The 16,195-nt window shown below is 41.5% G+C and overlaps 1 protein-coding gene across 1 annotated transcript in view; it reads right to left on the reverse strand.

The window, feature by feature from the left end:
- Window positions 1-3,702: 3,702 nt before the first annotated feature.
- musk (muscle, skeletal, receptor tyrosine kinase) overlaps window positions 3,703-16,195 on the reverse strand; it is a 135,610-nt gene continuing 123,117 nt past the window's right edge. Inside the window, exons 16-17 of the mRNA XM_055632454.1 lie at window positions 14,692-14,840; window positions 3,703-8,140 (exon numbers count right to left, since the gene is read on the reverse strand). Of these exons, the coding sequence (XP_055488429.1) occupies window positions 7,455-8,140; window positions 14,692-14,840 (835 nt within the window). The 3' untranslated portion in view covers window positions 3,703-7,454. The remainder of the gene's footprint in view (window positions 8,141-14,691; window positions 14,841-16,195) is intronic.

Genomic DNA, 16,195 nt, shown 5'->3' on the forward strand with positions numbered 1-16,195 from the left:
GTTGCTAGACGATTGCATCGCTGGATTGAAGTTAAACGTGACTTCAATGCCTTCAACATCACGGATCGCAATATCAGGACAAAACAAAAGGTATGTCGTTTATTTAACATATTATCTTGCTTTTTAGTGTGACTTCATTTTAATCTTATGATGTGAAAAATGGTATTTAGGCCCTCGCACGAATCGGCCATGTCTTGCCTGCCAATATGGGCTTAAAATTTATGGCAACGGCAACATTCCAATCAATCACATTCCAGAAACATCCACTATCAAGATAATTAAATTCTTTTTTTTTTTGCCCAATCATGTCATTAGAACATCTAAATCATCTATATTTTGTGTTATTGTCTATCCATGATCAATATTTTCATACTAAATATCCACATTACAGTTTTAGTCAGAAGTAGTGTGCAAAAGATAATGATTTTGATTATCTTGAGAGTGGACGTTTCTGGATTAATTTATGGGAATTAAACATTAAATTCCTTCCATTTGGCATATAAATTCATGAACAAGTGAGATTTAAAAATCATGTTATATTGTGAATTCTTGTGTGAATGTGATCAGTTTGTTATTTGTTATTTGGATACTTAGGTTATTTAATTTTTTTAGCATTTCCTTAAGAAATGGATTGATGTTTAGACCTAGTAATTGAATTTAGATTAATTTAATTGATTTGATGAAACTGGTGAATATGATTTTTTTGTTGGGTATTTACTATTTTTTTTTAGCGTTTTACTTTATCATTCTACCTTTCTTTCTAATAACTTGTTTCTGTTAATGCTGTTCAGTATTTTTTTTTTCTTTATATTTTAAACAGATGTCTCCGAAGAAGAAATGCAAAATTGTCAATCCAAATGCCCAGCAAAAGAGACTGATTTAGACAGCACTCGCAGAGTTTATCCAAATTTGGACTACTCCAAATGTGATGATCTGCAGGACATTCTTAATGGGAAAGTAGTGTGCAGATTGGCATGTCATGCGTGGTTTGAAGAGCAAAAACTTGTAGTTTACAATGCCAAAATTGAAAAGTTGAGGAAAAACAAGGTGTACAGAGTTGCTTATTGGTTACAATCTGAGGAGTATGATGATGCTACTGATTATGATATGCCAATGTACCAGCTAGCAACTGACTTTCTCCATAAAGACTTGGTCTTTCGCTAGAAATTGTAATTTCTTTACCTGTCTGTTACAGACTTACAGCATATAATACAATAATATTAAAGTTCTGATCTTGAGAATATCACATTTTTGAATTTTCAAGGCAGTCTCGGTGTTTATTACTATTTCCGTCACAACGGTCAATTTTGTAATTAGCTGCAATTAGGTAACTAACTAATTATATGCTTTAATTTCAGGTCATCCAAGTAAGATGTTTTATATTTGTTTCAGAATGCTCCAATCTATAATAACTGAAAATTTCATTCAGCTCTCTTAATTTTTGACTGTCCTCGATCACAGGTTTTGTGTTAAGTCAATGGAAAAGCAATAGGGAACAAGATGCTAATTTCCGAGTATGAAAATGACCATAATTTTTTTAATACTGAAAATATGAAAGTGAATTAGGTATCAAATTAAATTTCTTATTATGCTTTATCTGATGGGATAAATTACAGACTTGATTTTTAAAATCTCAAAATTTTGTAACATTCCTACTTTGAATATAGAAATTGGAAGGACTTGAAAGAAAAGTTGGTGAGGGCAAGAACAAGTTCTGCTTGGTAGATGAGTGCGTGGGTGGAATAGAACTGGCATGTTCTTTGTCCAGAAATAAGTGGAGGGCCCTAAGACCTTCCTGATGGAGACAGGACATTCATGGTATGTATGAAGAGATTTGTACTAGAGAACTGGAAGTCATTAAAATGGGGGAGGGCATAGGAGGTGTCCCGGATATAGGTGAGAAGAGATTGGACAAGAGCCGTCAGGTTGGAATCAAGATATAAAGAGATAAAGTCAGTTGGCAAGAGCACAACCCTAGTAAGGAAAAGTGGGTAGTGCAGAGTTGGGACACTAGCAGGTTCAAGGCTGTGGAGGAGAGATCTTTGAGACTGAAGCATTTCCTTGATGCTGCTTGCATTTACCCTCTTGTGAATCTCAGCATGGGTCATGATATGTCAGCAAATGCTTGCAAATGAACTGAGTGCTCAAGTTGTTCATCGTGTTGACCATGGGGTTGCATGTATCCAAACTATAAAGGGTCAATGAAAAGACAACTGGACTATGGACGTTTGGCTTGGTGGTAAGATGGTTATTGTGTCGAGAAGGTTACTTTAGAGTCAGGCGAGTGCTTAACTATTCTGGAGTTTAGTTCCTTGTCCTGAAACTGCAGTGACACAGCTACCCGAAGTAATCCATTGATTTAAACCATGTGACAACTACTTATCAGTGACTCCCTTGTATGTCTGGACATCATGCGCCAGATTTGACACATGAGAAGTAGTATTTCTCTTCCTATCCATTGAACCTCCTCATTAAGTTTAAATCCCCTGCTGTCATCTCCCAGTCTTGCTCAAGAATACATCCAATTCAGTCTTCTCTGGTGATTATTCAATTTTAGCTGCAAAGTTCATTGTCAAATTTAGATTATAGATCCACCTTTTCTAATCTCAACACTGTTACCCATTTTTGATCATAAATAAAGGGGCCATGCTCCCTGTCAAATGGGGAGGGGTGTGAATAGAAGGGGAAGTTAATTGACCGTTGTAAATAATGTGAATGTAAATAATTATCGCAAACTCTGAACTTAAACATAACTTGAATGGAGCTTGATGCACACACGCAAACCAACGAGGCTGAATGCTTTAGTTAAAAGAGGTCAATTTTATTGCAATTTACTTCAAAGAAATAAAACATCCAAAAGTCTTGGTAACCTAAATCATATTTATGTTTTCTATGCCTTTGAAAAATCAAATCCAATCTGTGGGACATTATGAGTTTCCTGTTATGATTGGAAATAAGGTTTGACAATTATTAAATAAATACCTTTAACTTACCGTGGAAAATACGGGAATGAGGGAAACTGGTGATTAGGCAACTCTGCCATTAATTCTAACAGTGCATAAACCTAGAGTGTCTTACATTACAGGTCAATTGTGTTGGCCATATCTCTGTTATGTTTGATATGAACAGTGCAGCACAGGAATAGGCCATTGGGCCCACACTATCTGTGCCAAACATGATGTCAGGTTAAACTAACTCCTCTGTCCGCACATGATCCATATTCCACCATTCCCTGCACACCCTGTGTTGCAGAAAATGCATAAACTCTAATAACAACCTAACTGCCATAAGTTCAAGTGGGCAGTGAGCACTAGTGGGTCATGTTGTATAATTAGTAAGATTCATGGATAAACAAAGCACCCACCTTCAGACCAGAAGGAAATAAATTATGCGATAGAGTCAGGCATGGGTCACATGAGCCTGCAAGCTTTTAATAAGATCAAGACAACCCTTGACATCATCACTACCATCCCACATTGATCAATTATCTTGAGTCCAAAAATCACTGTACAGTCATTGCATGTATTTCCACTTCGTGAATGAACTGGCAGAGATCATCCTGGGGATGAACAGTGATTTCCCTCATGTTACCAAGACCTGCTGCAAAGTAATGATGTGGATGATTCAGGACAAGCCCTGTGCACAAAACTCCTGAGAAGCACTAACTGCAGCAAAACATTTTTCCAACTTAGCCACTTGGCAAAGCCTAACAATCGGCGGACATTAGGAAAAATCTAGAAGCTAACAAGATGACCCAAATAATCCAAAAGCTCCAAAATTTGTTAGGATTTAAAAAGAAATATATCCAGAAATGCTTCTAAATTATAAAACATTTTATCATTAAAATGCACAGCTTATTCCGGTCTTTCTCCAAGTTGTAAGCGCAGTTTCCAGATGAATGGGCTCCATTTGGATAGCAGGTGTTACCTGGTGCAGGATCTGAGAGCTCTTCCTAAAGAAATTAATTCCATGTGGAATCCAGGGGTGGGCCAAAAGGTAGGGAGTGGAGCTTGGTGGAGGCTTGGGACTTCCTCTTTTGCAGTGAGAGTCCAGATCTTGCCAATACTTGTGCTTAGAATTGCTAGCCACTCCACCTACACATGCTGGCACACACCAGTAAAATCAGGGGCAATGAGTGAACACACCTCTCTTATCTCAGTCCTAACTGACCAATGTCAAATGCCAAAACTGGCTGTAGAGAGAGGAGAGAGCTCAAAGTTAAACCAGGAGAGCTGATGAGAAAATCAATTTAAGGTTGGAAAAAGCAGTGGTGAACTTTTTGTGACATTATCTAAGCTAATACATCATTTCATACAGAGGTGAACATTGCCCAGATTATAAAACCCCAGTGGTTTCTTTGGCGGTATGTCTCTGTGACCCTCTCTCATGTTGAGCTTTCTACTTCCGGATTGTCCCGACTAACATTGCCAGCTCTCACTTAGACGATTGAGGCTCCAAGTACATACTTGAGCAATAAAACCAGGGAGATATTTCATTACAGGCCTACGGAGATTCTACTTTTTGGTGGAAATGATAAATTAAAGTGTTGATTATTGGTCGACATTAGATCTCAAAACAGTTTTTTGAAGAAGAATAGCAGAGGCATCGCCTAAATTGACTCTCAAACAAAATTACTAAAAGCCTATTAATTGGTCGTTAATATAGTGTATTGCCATTTCTGAGAGTCTATGGTACATATATTGGTTCTATATTTCTGAGAGTCTATGGTACATATATTGGTTCTATATTTCTGAGAGTCTATGGTACATATATTGGTTGTTCTATTTCGTACTAAATAGTAACAGTTCTTTCAAAATTCAAGAGTTAGGACAGATCTGCAGTTCTATCAGAACTCCTGATAGAAACTGCATCAACATTCTCTGATAAAAGCAAGTTTATTTTTATAGCAAAAATTGCATGACTGGATGACCGTTATGCTACAAATTCTCTACATAAAATCAATCCCAGTCACTCGTAGCAACAACATTTCTATCTTTCCAATAGAGATCACCAATTCATCTCCATTTTATTGATATATGGTGTTTTTCATATGAAACACACAGCAAAGTTAAAGAAAAACCTGTAAGTAATTGTTAGTTTTATAACCATCATTTTAGCCTAACCCCACAGAGCAGAAGATGTTTCTTAAGGGTTACAAGTGTGCAAGAGAGAGAAAAAAAGCACTCCTTTGCAAACCACCACTAGAAATTCAAAAATAGCACATTGGAGCTTTGTGCTACAGTGTATTAAATCAAATGACCTATTGCAGGAACAATCTCTGCAGCATGTCCCAAACAATTTGAGATAAAGCCTCTCTCACTCACTCATAAATAGGAATCTGTGTTCGGAGGTATCATTTGTGCCAGTAATGTGGTTGACACTGAGCAAAGAACGCTTAAAGCTCATCAGTCAATTAATAAGTGACTCATTTTACAGAGCTTGTTTCATTTAGAGATTGCTGGCTAAGGCTGGAATTGGGACTCTTCCTCTACCACCAACTGCACAATCCCTGGAGAACGTCTGGACATTTACCCAAGCACGCTGCTCTATAACAGGCTGTGTGCCTGTGGGATCTTGGTGAGAGTCGCGCTTTTATGTTAATTCACCACTTACTTGCGGCACAAACAAATACAGCTATTCACAAGAGGAATCAATGGGAACCGTTAAGTTGCAGAGGCTCTTTTTGTTTCTGACTCTCTGGAAGCCTTGGTTCCCCTTTGTGTCGACAACACCTCATTGTTAAACGAAGGGCGGACGATTTCCATAAGATTTATTTTCTTTTTCTTAAACACAGTGCTGTTGTGGAGAAGGTGAAGTTTAATTGATGTGGTGTTGCATGCATTCTGTGCCCATTCCTTCAGTATAAAAAGCTCTGTTTATTGGTGCAGAGGTCTAGATTTGGTGACCTATTACTCAGTCTGACGTATCTCTGGGTCATGAATGGCTGTAGAGGGTCTGCAACTTTTGCGGGTAACCAACAACTCAAAGGCAGCCCGAAAAACAGTGTATCTGGGAAACAGAGCCATGGTGGCATTACGGTTATCTACCCAGGCTAGTAATCCAGTGGCCTGGATTATTGCTTGTGTGCATTCAAAGCCCACTGTAGGGACTTTAAATTCCATTCATTATTAAAATCTACTCCCACTGACGGTAACTTTCTGATTACTCATGTCCTTCTTTGGGAATAAAATTCTGGTCTGGTTAACACATACCTCAAGACCAACAATAACACGGCTGACTTTTAACAGCTGGTTGGTTCAAAGTTAATGAGGGCTGGGCAATAAATGCTGGTCACATTTTATGTAAGAATAACAAATAAATACCAAAAACTGTACTTTGTTCACCAAGCTGGATTAAAGAATATTTAATCTTCAACTCCCTGATACTTGGCACAAAGAACAAACTGCTCCAGAACTCAGCTGGTGGAGCAGCATCAGTGGGCAGGGTGGGAGGAAACTGATTTAAATGTCCAAATAGTACCTCGATACCCAACGAGCATCCATTAGTCTTTGGACAACATGAGTTGTAGTAGGAACCACTCACTGGATTTTCCTGCTGATTTAATCATTTTTGTATTTTGGTTTGGCCTTTCTGGAAGTTATGCCAGTTTTTAAACATTTCATATGTGTTTACCCATATAATTGACACGATTTTAATAGTTTGGTGTTGGATATGAATTGGGCCAATTGCTTCTCTGAAAAAAAGACCCTTGTTTTCACCAGATATTTCAGTTGAAAATTACTTATACAATTACTTTTCCTGCGATAAATTATTTTTCAATAAAAAATAATACTGAACATTTAAACACCCACATGTGGTTAATAATGACGTTTCCACTCCGTGATTAACTCAGCTTTGGTAACAGAATGGTAAAATCTAACTACATGGGAGGCCATTCAGCCCACTGTGGCTGTGACATCTTTGAAATAACCCACTGCCTTCCTCTTCCCAAGAATACATGTGATGTTCTATATGTTTTTAATTCACTTTGCAAAGTCCCATTCAAGTTAGTTGGGGCAACCTGGTGCTCAAAACAAATCCAGATTTTTACTTCTGCCCTTTCTTTTGCCAAACATTTTAAATTAGGGTCCTGCCGTTTCCAAACCTCTTACCAATGGAGACAGTTTCTCTCTGCCTTCTTTCCTGAAGACTCTCATAACATCATATATATACATATACCTATATATATATGATTCAATGAATGTCCAACTCTAATTGAGATATAGGTGCATGAACAAAGAATGAGAGGGATGGTGCCTGTGCTGTGCAGCCTGAACTGTGTCCCAGGCTACAGAGGGAGGCCTAAGCAGGTGAAATGCAGGTTGCGGGGGTGTCCAGTTGGTGTGGGGTGTGCTCCAGCCATTCGAGGTCAGGCCCCCCTGCCGCAGGACTCGCCAACACCCCCGGAGGTCAATGCCAGTGCTCCCGCCACTGGGAGAGAGTGGGGTGGCGGGTCAGACCGGGAGTGCAGCGGCCACCCTCTGGTGCATTCGCTCCAGGATGCGGTGGATGCTGGCGAAGCTCGGCCTGTCCGACGGCATGTTGCTCCAGCACAGGCGCATCAGGTTGTACAGCTCCGGCGGGCAGTGCTCGGGGCAGGACAGGATGTTGCCATCCCGGACATAGTAGATGACTTCTTCATGGGCCATCCCATAGTAAGGCTGCATGCCTGACGCGAAGATCTCCCAAAGGACCACACCATAAGCCCACACGTCCGACTCGGTGGTGTAGCGGTTGAAGAATATAGATTCAGGGGGCATCCACCTGATGGGAATGGCATCGTTCTCGTTGGCCTTGTAATAGTCCGCAGAGTAGATGTTCCTGGAGAGGCCAAAGTCAGCGATCTTCACCACCAGGTTCTCTCCAACCAGGCAGTTGCGGGTGGCCAGGTCCCGGTGGACAAACTTGCGCTCCGACAGGTAGGTCATGCCCGCAGAGATCTGCTTGGCGATGTTGAGCTGGTCGGCGCAGCTGAGGGGCAGAGGGTCGGCGGCCGAGCCCGCACTCCACTCTGCGAAGCTGCTGCCACTCCTGAAGGTGCGAGCGGTGATGGACGAGCGCTTGCGCAGGTACTCGTTCAGGTCCCCGTGTGCCATGTACTCGAAGAGCAGGCACATGGGCTTCCCAACGGCGCACACTCCTGCGGAGAAAGAGCAAGAGATACTGCTCAGGCACCAACAGTGGCAGCAAGAGTAACAGTCTGTGGAAAGCGAAAACATTTTTGTTTCGAAGAAGCTGAATAAGGCGGAGATAGATAGATTTTTTATTAGTGCCAGTATCTCTGTTATCGAATTGAATAACCTTTAATAATCCTTTACAGGAAATTACAGTGCCACAACAGTTTCAAGACAGACATAACACCACACATTTCCTCAGATAGCTTCAATACTTAATAAGTTAAAATACAATGAATGAATACTAAAAAAATCCAAAATTATTTTTATGCATTATAAAACCTTATAGCAGCTGGTATACAAGACTTATGGGGAGAAGGCAGGAGAATGGGGTTAGGAGGGAATCTTCTGGAATTTTTTGAAGCTGTAAACTAGGAAAATGGACAAGGGAGAGCCAGTGGATGTAGTGTACCTGGACTTTCAGAAAACATTTGATAAGGTCTCACATAGGAGATTAGTGGGCAAAATTAGGGCACACAGTATTGGGGGTAGAGTGCTGACATGGATAGAAATGTGGTTGGCAGACAGGAAACAAAGAGTAGGGATTAACGGGTCCCTTTCAGAATGGCAGGCAGTGACTAGTGGGGTACCGCAAGGCTCGGTACTGGGACCGCAGCTATTTACAATATACATCAATGATTTGGATGAAGGGATTCAAAGTAACATTAGCAAATTTGCAGATGACACAGAGCTGGGTGGCAGTGTGAACTGTGAGGAGGATGCTATGAGAATGCAGGGTGATTTGGACAGGTTGGGGGAGTGGGCAGATGCATGGCAGATGAAGTTTAATGCGGATAAATGTGAGGTTATCCACTTTGGTAGCAAAAACAGGAAGGCAGCTTACTATCCAAATGGCATCAAGTTGGGAAAAGGGGAAGTACAACGGGATCTGGGGGTCCTTGTACATCAGTCTATGAAAGTAAGCATGCAGATACAGCAGGCAGTGAAGTAAGCGAATGGCATGTTGGCTTTTATAACAAGAGGAATCGAATATAGGAGCAAAGAGGTCCTTCTGCAGTTGTACAGAGCCCTAGTGAGACCACACCTGCAGTATTGTGTGCAGTTTTGGTCTCCTAATTTGATGAAGGACATTCTTGCTATTGAGGGAGTGCAGCGTAGGTTTACAAGGTTAATTCCCGGGATGGCGGAACTGTCATATGCTGAGAGAATGGAGCAGCTGGGCTTGTACACTCTGGAGTTTAGAAGGATGAGAGGTTATCTCATTGAAACATATAAGATTGTTAAGGGCTTGGGGCACACTCGAGGCAGGAAACATGTTCCCGATGTTGGGGGAGTCCAGAACCAGGGGCCACAGTTTAAGAATAAGGAGTAAGCCATTTAGAACGGAGACGAGGAAACACTTTTTCTCACAGAGAGTGGTGAGTCTGTGGAATTATCTGCCTCAGAGGGTGGTGGAGGCAGGTTCTCTGGTTGCTTTCAATAGAGAGCTAGATAGGGCTCTTAAAAATAGCGGAGTCAGGGGATATGTGGAGAAGGCGGGAACGGGGTACTGATTGGGGATGATCAGCCATGATCACATTGTATGGCGGTGCTGGCTCGAAGGGCCAAATGGCCTACTCCTGCACCTATTGTCTATTGACTAATAGACATTGTTGACATATGAGACTTGGCAAACAATTTATGTACAACGAATTTCCACAAACTTCAATTAAACAAAGATTAGATTATTTATTTTAGTTGTCTTTATTGAAAGATGATGTTAAACAAAGCTTGTGGAAACTCCTATAGTTTTGCTCAGAAAAGTGCCATGGGATCTTTTGACTTCCAGAAAGGGCAATAGACAATAGACAATAAGTGCAGGAGTGGGCCATTCGGCCCTTCGAGCCAGCACCACCATTCACTGTGATCATGGCTGATCATCCACAATCAGTACACCGTTCCTGCCTTCTTCCCATATCTTTTGACTCTGCTATCTTTAAGAGATCTATCTAACTCTCTCTTGAAAGCATCCAGAGAATCGGCCTCCACTGCCTTCTGAGGCAGAGAATTCCATAGATTCACAACCTCTGGGTGAAAACGCTTTTCCTCATCTCCGTTCTAAATGGCTTACCCCTTATTCCTAAACTGTGGCCCCTGGTTCTGCACTCCCCCAACATCGGGAACATGTTTCCTGCCTCTAGTGTGTCCAATCCCTTAATAATCTTTTATGTTTCAATATGATATCCTCTCATCCTTCTAAATTCCAGTGTATACAAGCCCAGTCGCTCCATTCTTTCTGTATATGACAGTCCCGCCATCCCGGGAATTAACCTCGCGAACCTATGCTATACTCCCTCAATAGCAAGAATGTCCTTCCTCAAATTTGGAGACCAAAACTGCACACTATACTCCAGGTGTGGTCTCACCAGGGCCCTGTACAACTGCAGAAGGACCTATTTTCTCCTTTACTCAACTCTTCTTGTTATGAAGGCCAACATGCCATTCGCTTTCTTCATTGCCTGCATGCTTACTTTCAGTGACTTTGAGTGCTTACTTTGAGTGCAATTGTGCAGCAGGAACAGCAGCCACAATTGGTCTCTGGTCTCTGGAGTAAAACTCAAACACACATCATTCTGCCTCTTTGAAAAGAGTGCCCACACCAAGCCTCAGACGGCATCACTCAGGAACACTATCATAACCTGTAATTGCCGTTTAATCATAAAGTCTTTGAGCCCGGAAGCAGGCCGTTCGGCCCAACTTGCCCATGCTGACCAAGGTGTCCCATCTACATTAGTCCAACCTGCCTGTGTTTGGTCCATATCCCACCAAACCTCTCCTGTCCTTGTACCTGTCCATTTGTATTTTCAATTGTTGTTGTAGTACCTGCCTCAACTATCTCCTCCGGCAGTTCGTTCCATTTACCTACCAGACTCTATGTGGAAAATGTTGCCCCTCGGATTCCTATAAAATCTTTTTCCTCTCACCTTTAAATGATGTTCTCTGTGTCTTGATTCCCTTACTAAAAGACTGTGCATCTACCCGATCTATTCCCTTCATGTTTTTTATGCACCTCTAAAAGATCACCCCCCATTCTACTGCACTCCAAGGAATAAAGTCCTAGCCTACCCAATTTCTCCCTCTACCTTAGACCCTCAAGTCCAGGCAACATCCCCATGAATCTTCTTTGTACCATTTCCAGCATAACAACGTCTTTCCTAAAGCAGAATGACCAACAATGAACACAATACTCCAAATGTGCCCTTACTGACGTTTTGTACAATGTAACAAACAATGGCCTCCATAATGTTTGGGACAAAGACCCATCATTTATTTATTTGTCTCTGTACTCCACAATTTGAGATTTGTAATAGAAAAAATCACATGTGGTTAAAGTGCACATTGTCAGATTTTATTAATGGGTATTTTTTATACATTTTGGTTTCACCATTTAGAAATTACAGCTGTAATATGTCTATAACATTTGAGTGCACCTCTCAAGCAAATTACTGTTATTGGGCCATAACTGGAACCTTGTAATCTGTGTCCTGCACAAGTCCATTGAAAAATAAAGATGACCATTTGGGCATCATTTGCCTTTATGGAAGGTTTGCTGCTAAGACTAACAGCCAGTCGTTAAATGGAAAGGGAAGGCACTGTTCCCTTTAAAGGCTTCCTCTGGTTTCCAGGACGTAAAGTGATGCAATTATATTTACTTGTGTCTGTAGTCAAGGGATGATCAGTTCGCACTGCTGCACTGATCACCATATATTTTAACTTTGCTCGGCATCAAGTCATCATCACCACTGGAACAGCTTGGAATCCTTGGAGACCAATTTTCTATTTTTGTGATAATGGACAGCAAGCAGCTGCAATTTTCTCTAATTGCAAAAACTCAACAATTTAAAACTATTTGTGACTACTTTGAATTTATTTAGTCATCCCATGCCCGTTGCTGAGTGGCCTAAATAAATCTGGCATTGAATATTAATTTCCAATGCACAACCTTGAGATATGTTACCATTAAATCTGTTGCGAACACCCTTTCAGGCAATTTGCACCTTTCATTCAAATTTTACTAGAGATATCCACATAGGTTGCCCATAAAAGATTTATAGGCCACATTTCTGAGTATTTTCATTTTTGCTCTCACTTTCGGAAGAGTAATCCAGGTCACCACATTCTGGAATTTGAAGGCCCAGATTATTAGCCCCAAAATAGATCTGGTAAACTGAATACAGCTTAATTTCAATTAGAACTCCTGTGACATTGACAGTGCAGCTGCTTATGAAGAGGTGAATTGCAGGAATGCTTTTCAGATGTCATGCTCTGCTGCATCATTTCATTACCCTCAACATCTTACAACACTTCTAACGTGGCAAAAAAAAAAATCCACGTGCTTGAGGAGATTCTTATCAAATAGTAATGGGGACCAGGCAGCATGAGGAGATATTGGGGGCAATGACCCAAAACTTGAGCAAAGAGGTTTTAGTTTTAGAGATACAGTGTGGAAACAGGCCTTTTGGCCCACCGAGCATGCCGATTCCCGCATATTAATACTATCCTACACACACTAGGGACAATTTTTACATTTAACAAGCCAATTCTCAGAGAAAACCCATGTGGTCACAGGGAGAACATACAAACTTACAAACTTCGTACAGACAGCACCCGTAGTCGGGATCAAATTCGGGCCTCGGGCGCTACAAGCACTGTAAGGCAGCAACTCCACCGCTGCGCCACCGTAACGCCCACAGAGTTAGGACAAAAAGGTAGAGAGGCGGAAAAGTGCAGGGTAGGAGTTCCAGCACCTGGGCCTTGCAAGAGAAGGACTGCCCATCAATGGCAGAATGCCTAATATTCAGTAATAACAAAAGGCCTGAACTGAAAAAACATAGTTGTCAGAGATTACAGTGATCAGGACAAGCAAATTCATGGATGGGGTGGGGGGGTGTTAAATATAAGAAAGGAATACCCTTACCTTAATTAAATTGCAAGTTTTAAAGGCCTGTCCCACTGTACGAGGCAATTCAAGAGTTCTCTCGTGTTTTCCCCTGATTCGAACTTGGAGAATGTCCGTAGCGGGTCAGTAGGAGTTCGTGGATGTCTCGTAGCGGCTCGTACGAGTAAAAAGTAACAATTTTTTTCATCACGAGTATTTTTTTACTCATGGACATTTTTCACAGTGTTTACAGGATTTCCCGAGTACCTACCGTTACTTGTACAAGCCGCTACGAGACATCCACGAACTCCTACGGGCCCGCTACGGACATTCTCCGAGTTCGAATCAGGGGAAAACTCGGGAGAACTCTTGAATTACCTCGTACAGTGGGACAGGCCCTTTGCACTATCTCTGTAATGACAATTATAACAAACCAAAACCAGCTGTCAGACTGAAAGGATTTTCCACTGTGCTTATCGTGAGCAAAGGTTTGGACTTCACGATGAGTGCTGAAACATTAGGTTGATGATGCATTTTCCCCTCTGGATTTGTAGCAGAATAGCAGCTTTTTCAGAATGGCAACTGTTCAGACCCTGGCTCTGGGCCTCTTGTAAATTCCAGATATAAGTGGAACAGCTGTGACTCCACATGAAATCTGCATTTTCTCTTACAGATAGTTTGAATAACTTCAGAAATTGATTAGGCACTTCACTGGATTGTAATCCAAAATATTAGGTCATAGGCTTCAGCAGAATGAACCAAGTCACATTTAACCCCCATCACTCTCCGTCTAACAGCCTCCACTGCAGATGTTCTCTTTTTTTTTGTTATTTCCAGACTCAGCTCCCCTGATCAGTCTCCATCGTACACCTAAGGATCTAAAACTCTTGCCCTGATCCAAATTTGCACCGTCCCATTCATGAGTCATGTCTGTGTGCTTTTGGAGCTTGTACAGGAAAGTGGGACTGCAGTAAAAGATAGACTGTGATTGTATTGAACAGGGAAGCAATGTGGAAGGTCAAAGGGTATTTTGCTGCTCCTAATTGTTCTGTTCTTATAAACTTAAGCTGTACTGATTCTCCAGTTTGGCTTCACTTTGAATCCTGACTTTTGTCGCTGGGAATTTTTCAAAGGAGCCAATCTGAAGACTTCAGATAGTAGAATCTGGTCAAGTGCATGAAGGCATGGACCAAACAGAGCCTGAAAGGCCCAGGTTCAAATTAAGGTCACCGATGGTCACAGGCAGTTCTTAAAGACCTGACTGTTTTCATAAATTTTGGAGAATCTGTTTTAATGTGGAGAATCTGTTAGAATTCTCAAGAACTTTGAAACGTGTTTCCCTCACCTCCCTATTATCAGAGTCATCCAGCACAAAAACAGGCCCTTTGTCCCACCCTGTCCATGCCAACTATCAAGAACTCAGTTTATACTAAGATACTATGTAGCCATGCATCAGTTACCCACACCCTAAAGTGGAATTCTGTCCCTACACCTCTTTGTCACTATCCTCTTTCAGATACATCTCAAAGCCCACAATTTTGGCAACCCTTTTGACCACCGTCTCCCTTTGTGGCTCAGCTTCAAATTTTATTATATTGATATTAATTGCAGTTGTTAGCTTATGCTCAAAGCAATTACCTAAAAGCTTGACGATATTTGAATGGTCGAACTCCGCCATGAGGGCTGCTTCTCTCTGGAAGTCTGCTTGCATATCAGGTGAAGCTTCTTCTTTCAGCATCTTCACGGCCACCATGGTTGAGGTCTCCTGCTGCAGCAGATGAGGGGCTCTAAAGGAAACAAAACAAGCCTTTGTCACGAGGGACTTGGCAGCTCATTCACAGACCAGCAATGCTTCAAGCCACGGAGATTATGGTCGAATCGCAATAATGTCCTGACATGTGCTGTTTTTACTCAGTAGATTAGTGATTGGTTGTGCTCTGTTCCATTATACCAAAAGGATAGACAGGCATTTGAGGAATTATGTATGCAAGGAATGCAACCATAAGGAGAGGTTTAAAACCAACACGGAAAGGGAAATCTGCTGGATTTCCCAAATGTTTTTAAATTATCAGGTATGAATGTTTGAACACAGAACAGTACACAGGAACAGGCCCTTCAGCCCACAATGTCCGTGCTGAGCATAATGCCCAGATAAACTAAACTAATCTGACTGATTATTATCCACAAGCCTCCGTTCTCTGCATATGCATGAGCCTAACTAAAACGCTCTTAAATGCCACTATTGTATCTGCCTCCACCACCGCCCTTGGCAGTGAGTTCCAAGCATCTGCTGCCTCTGTAAAAAAACTTGCCCCCTACATCTCCTTTAAACGTTACCTCTTTCAAATTAATGCAATGCCCGCTAGTCTTTGACATTTCCACCCATCCTGGTTGTAGAGAAGGCCCTTCTGTTTGTCAGGGTGAGCTCAAAACAAGAGACCATTTCACCCATAAATCTGACAACAAAAAACCAGGTAAACCAGGGTAGAATGTAGAACTTGGTTGAGATGGTAAGAAGATATTCATTTGAAAGAGAATTCTTGAATGGAAGAAAATGGTGAGATGGAGCAGAACAAAGTATGGAGCACAAATGCCAGTCAAGACCAAGCGGGCAGAATGGTCTTTTTCTGCTGTACATTTGAATAGTATTGACTGTCAGTTTGTTGCATATATATAAATAGGGTAGTTAAATAAGGTGGTGTGTAGAAAATGGTGAAGAAGACCTGTGGTATGCTTGCCTTCATTGCAAGGCATTGAATAGAGTCAGGAAGTTAAGCTGCTTTATAGGACTTTGGTTGTCATTGTGTGTATGTGCAGTTCTATAAAACATGTGGAGGCTTTGAAGAGGGTGCAGAGGAGAATTAGCAGAGTGTTGTCTGGATTAGAGGGTTTCAGCTACAAGGAGAGGTTAGATATACTTGTATTGTTTTCTCTGAAATGTTAGAGGTTGACGGTAGGCTTGATAGAAGTATATAAAATTACGAGAGGCATAGATAGGGTAGACAGTCAGAACCCTTTTCCCAGGGTAGAATTGTCTAACACTGGAGGGCATAGCTATAAGGGGAAAGGGGGAAAGTTTATTACACAGGGAATAGTGGGGAGCTGGAATGCATTGCCAGGGGGGTGGTGGTGGAGGCAGAAA

Source organism: Leucoraja erinacea, chromosome 3 (genome assembly GCF_028641065.1).
Source record: "Leucoraja erinacea ecotype New England chromosome 3, Leri_hhj_1, whole genome shotgun sequence".
In the NCBI taxonomy this organism is placed as follows: Eukaryota; Metazoa; Chordata; class Chondrichthyes; order Rajiformes; family Rajidae; genus Leucoraja; species Leucoraja erinaceus.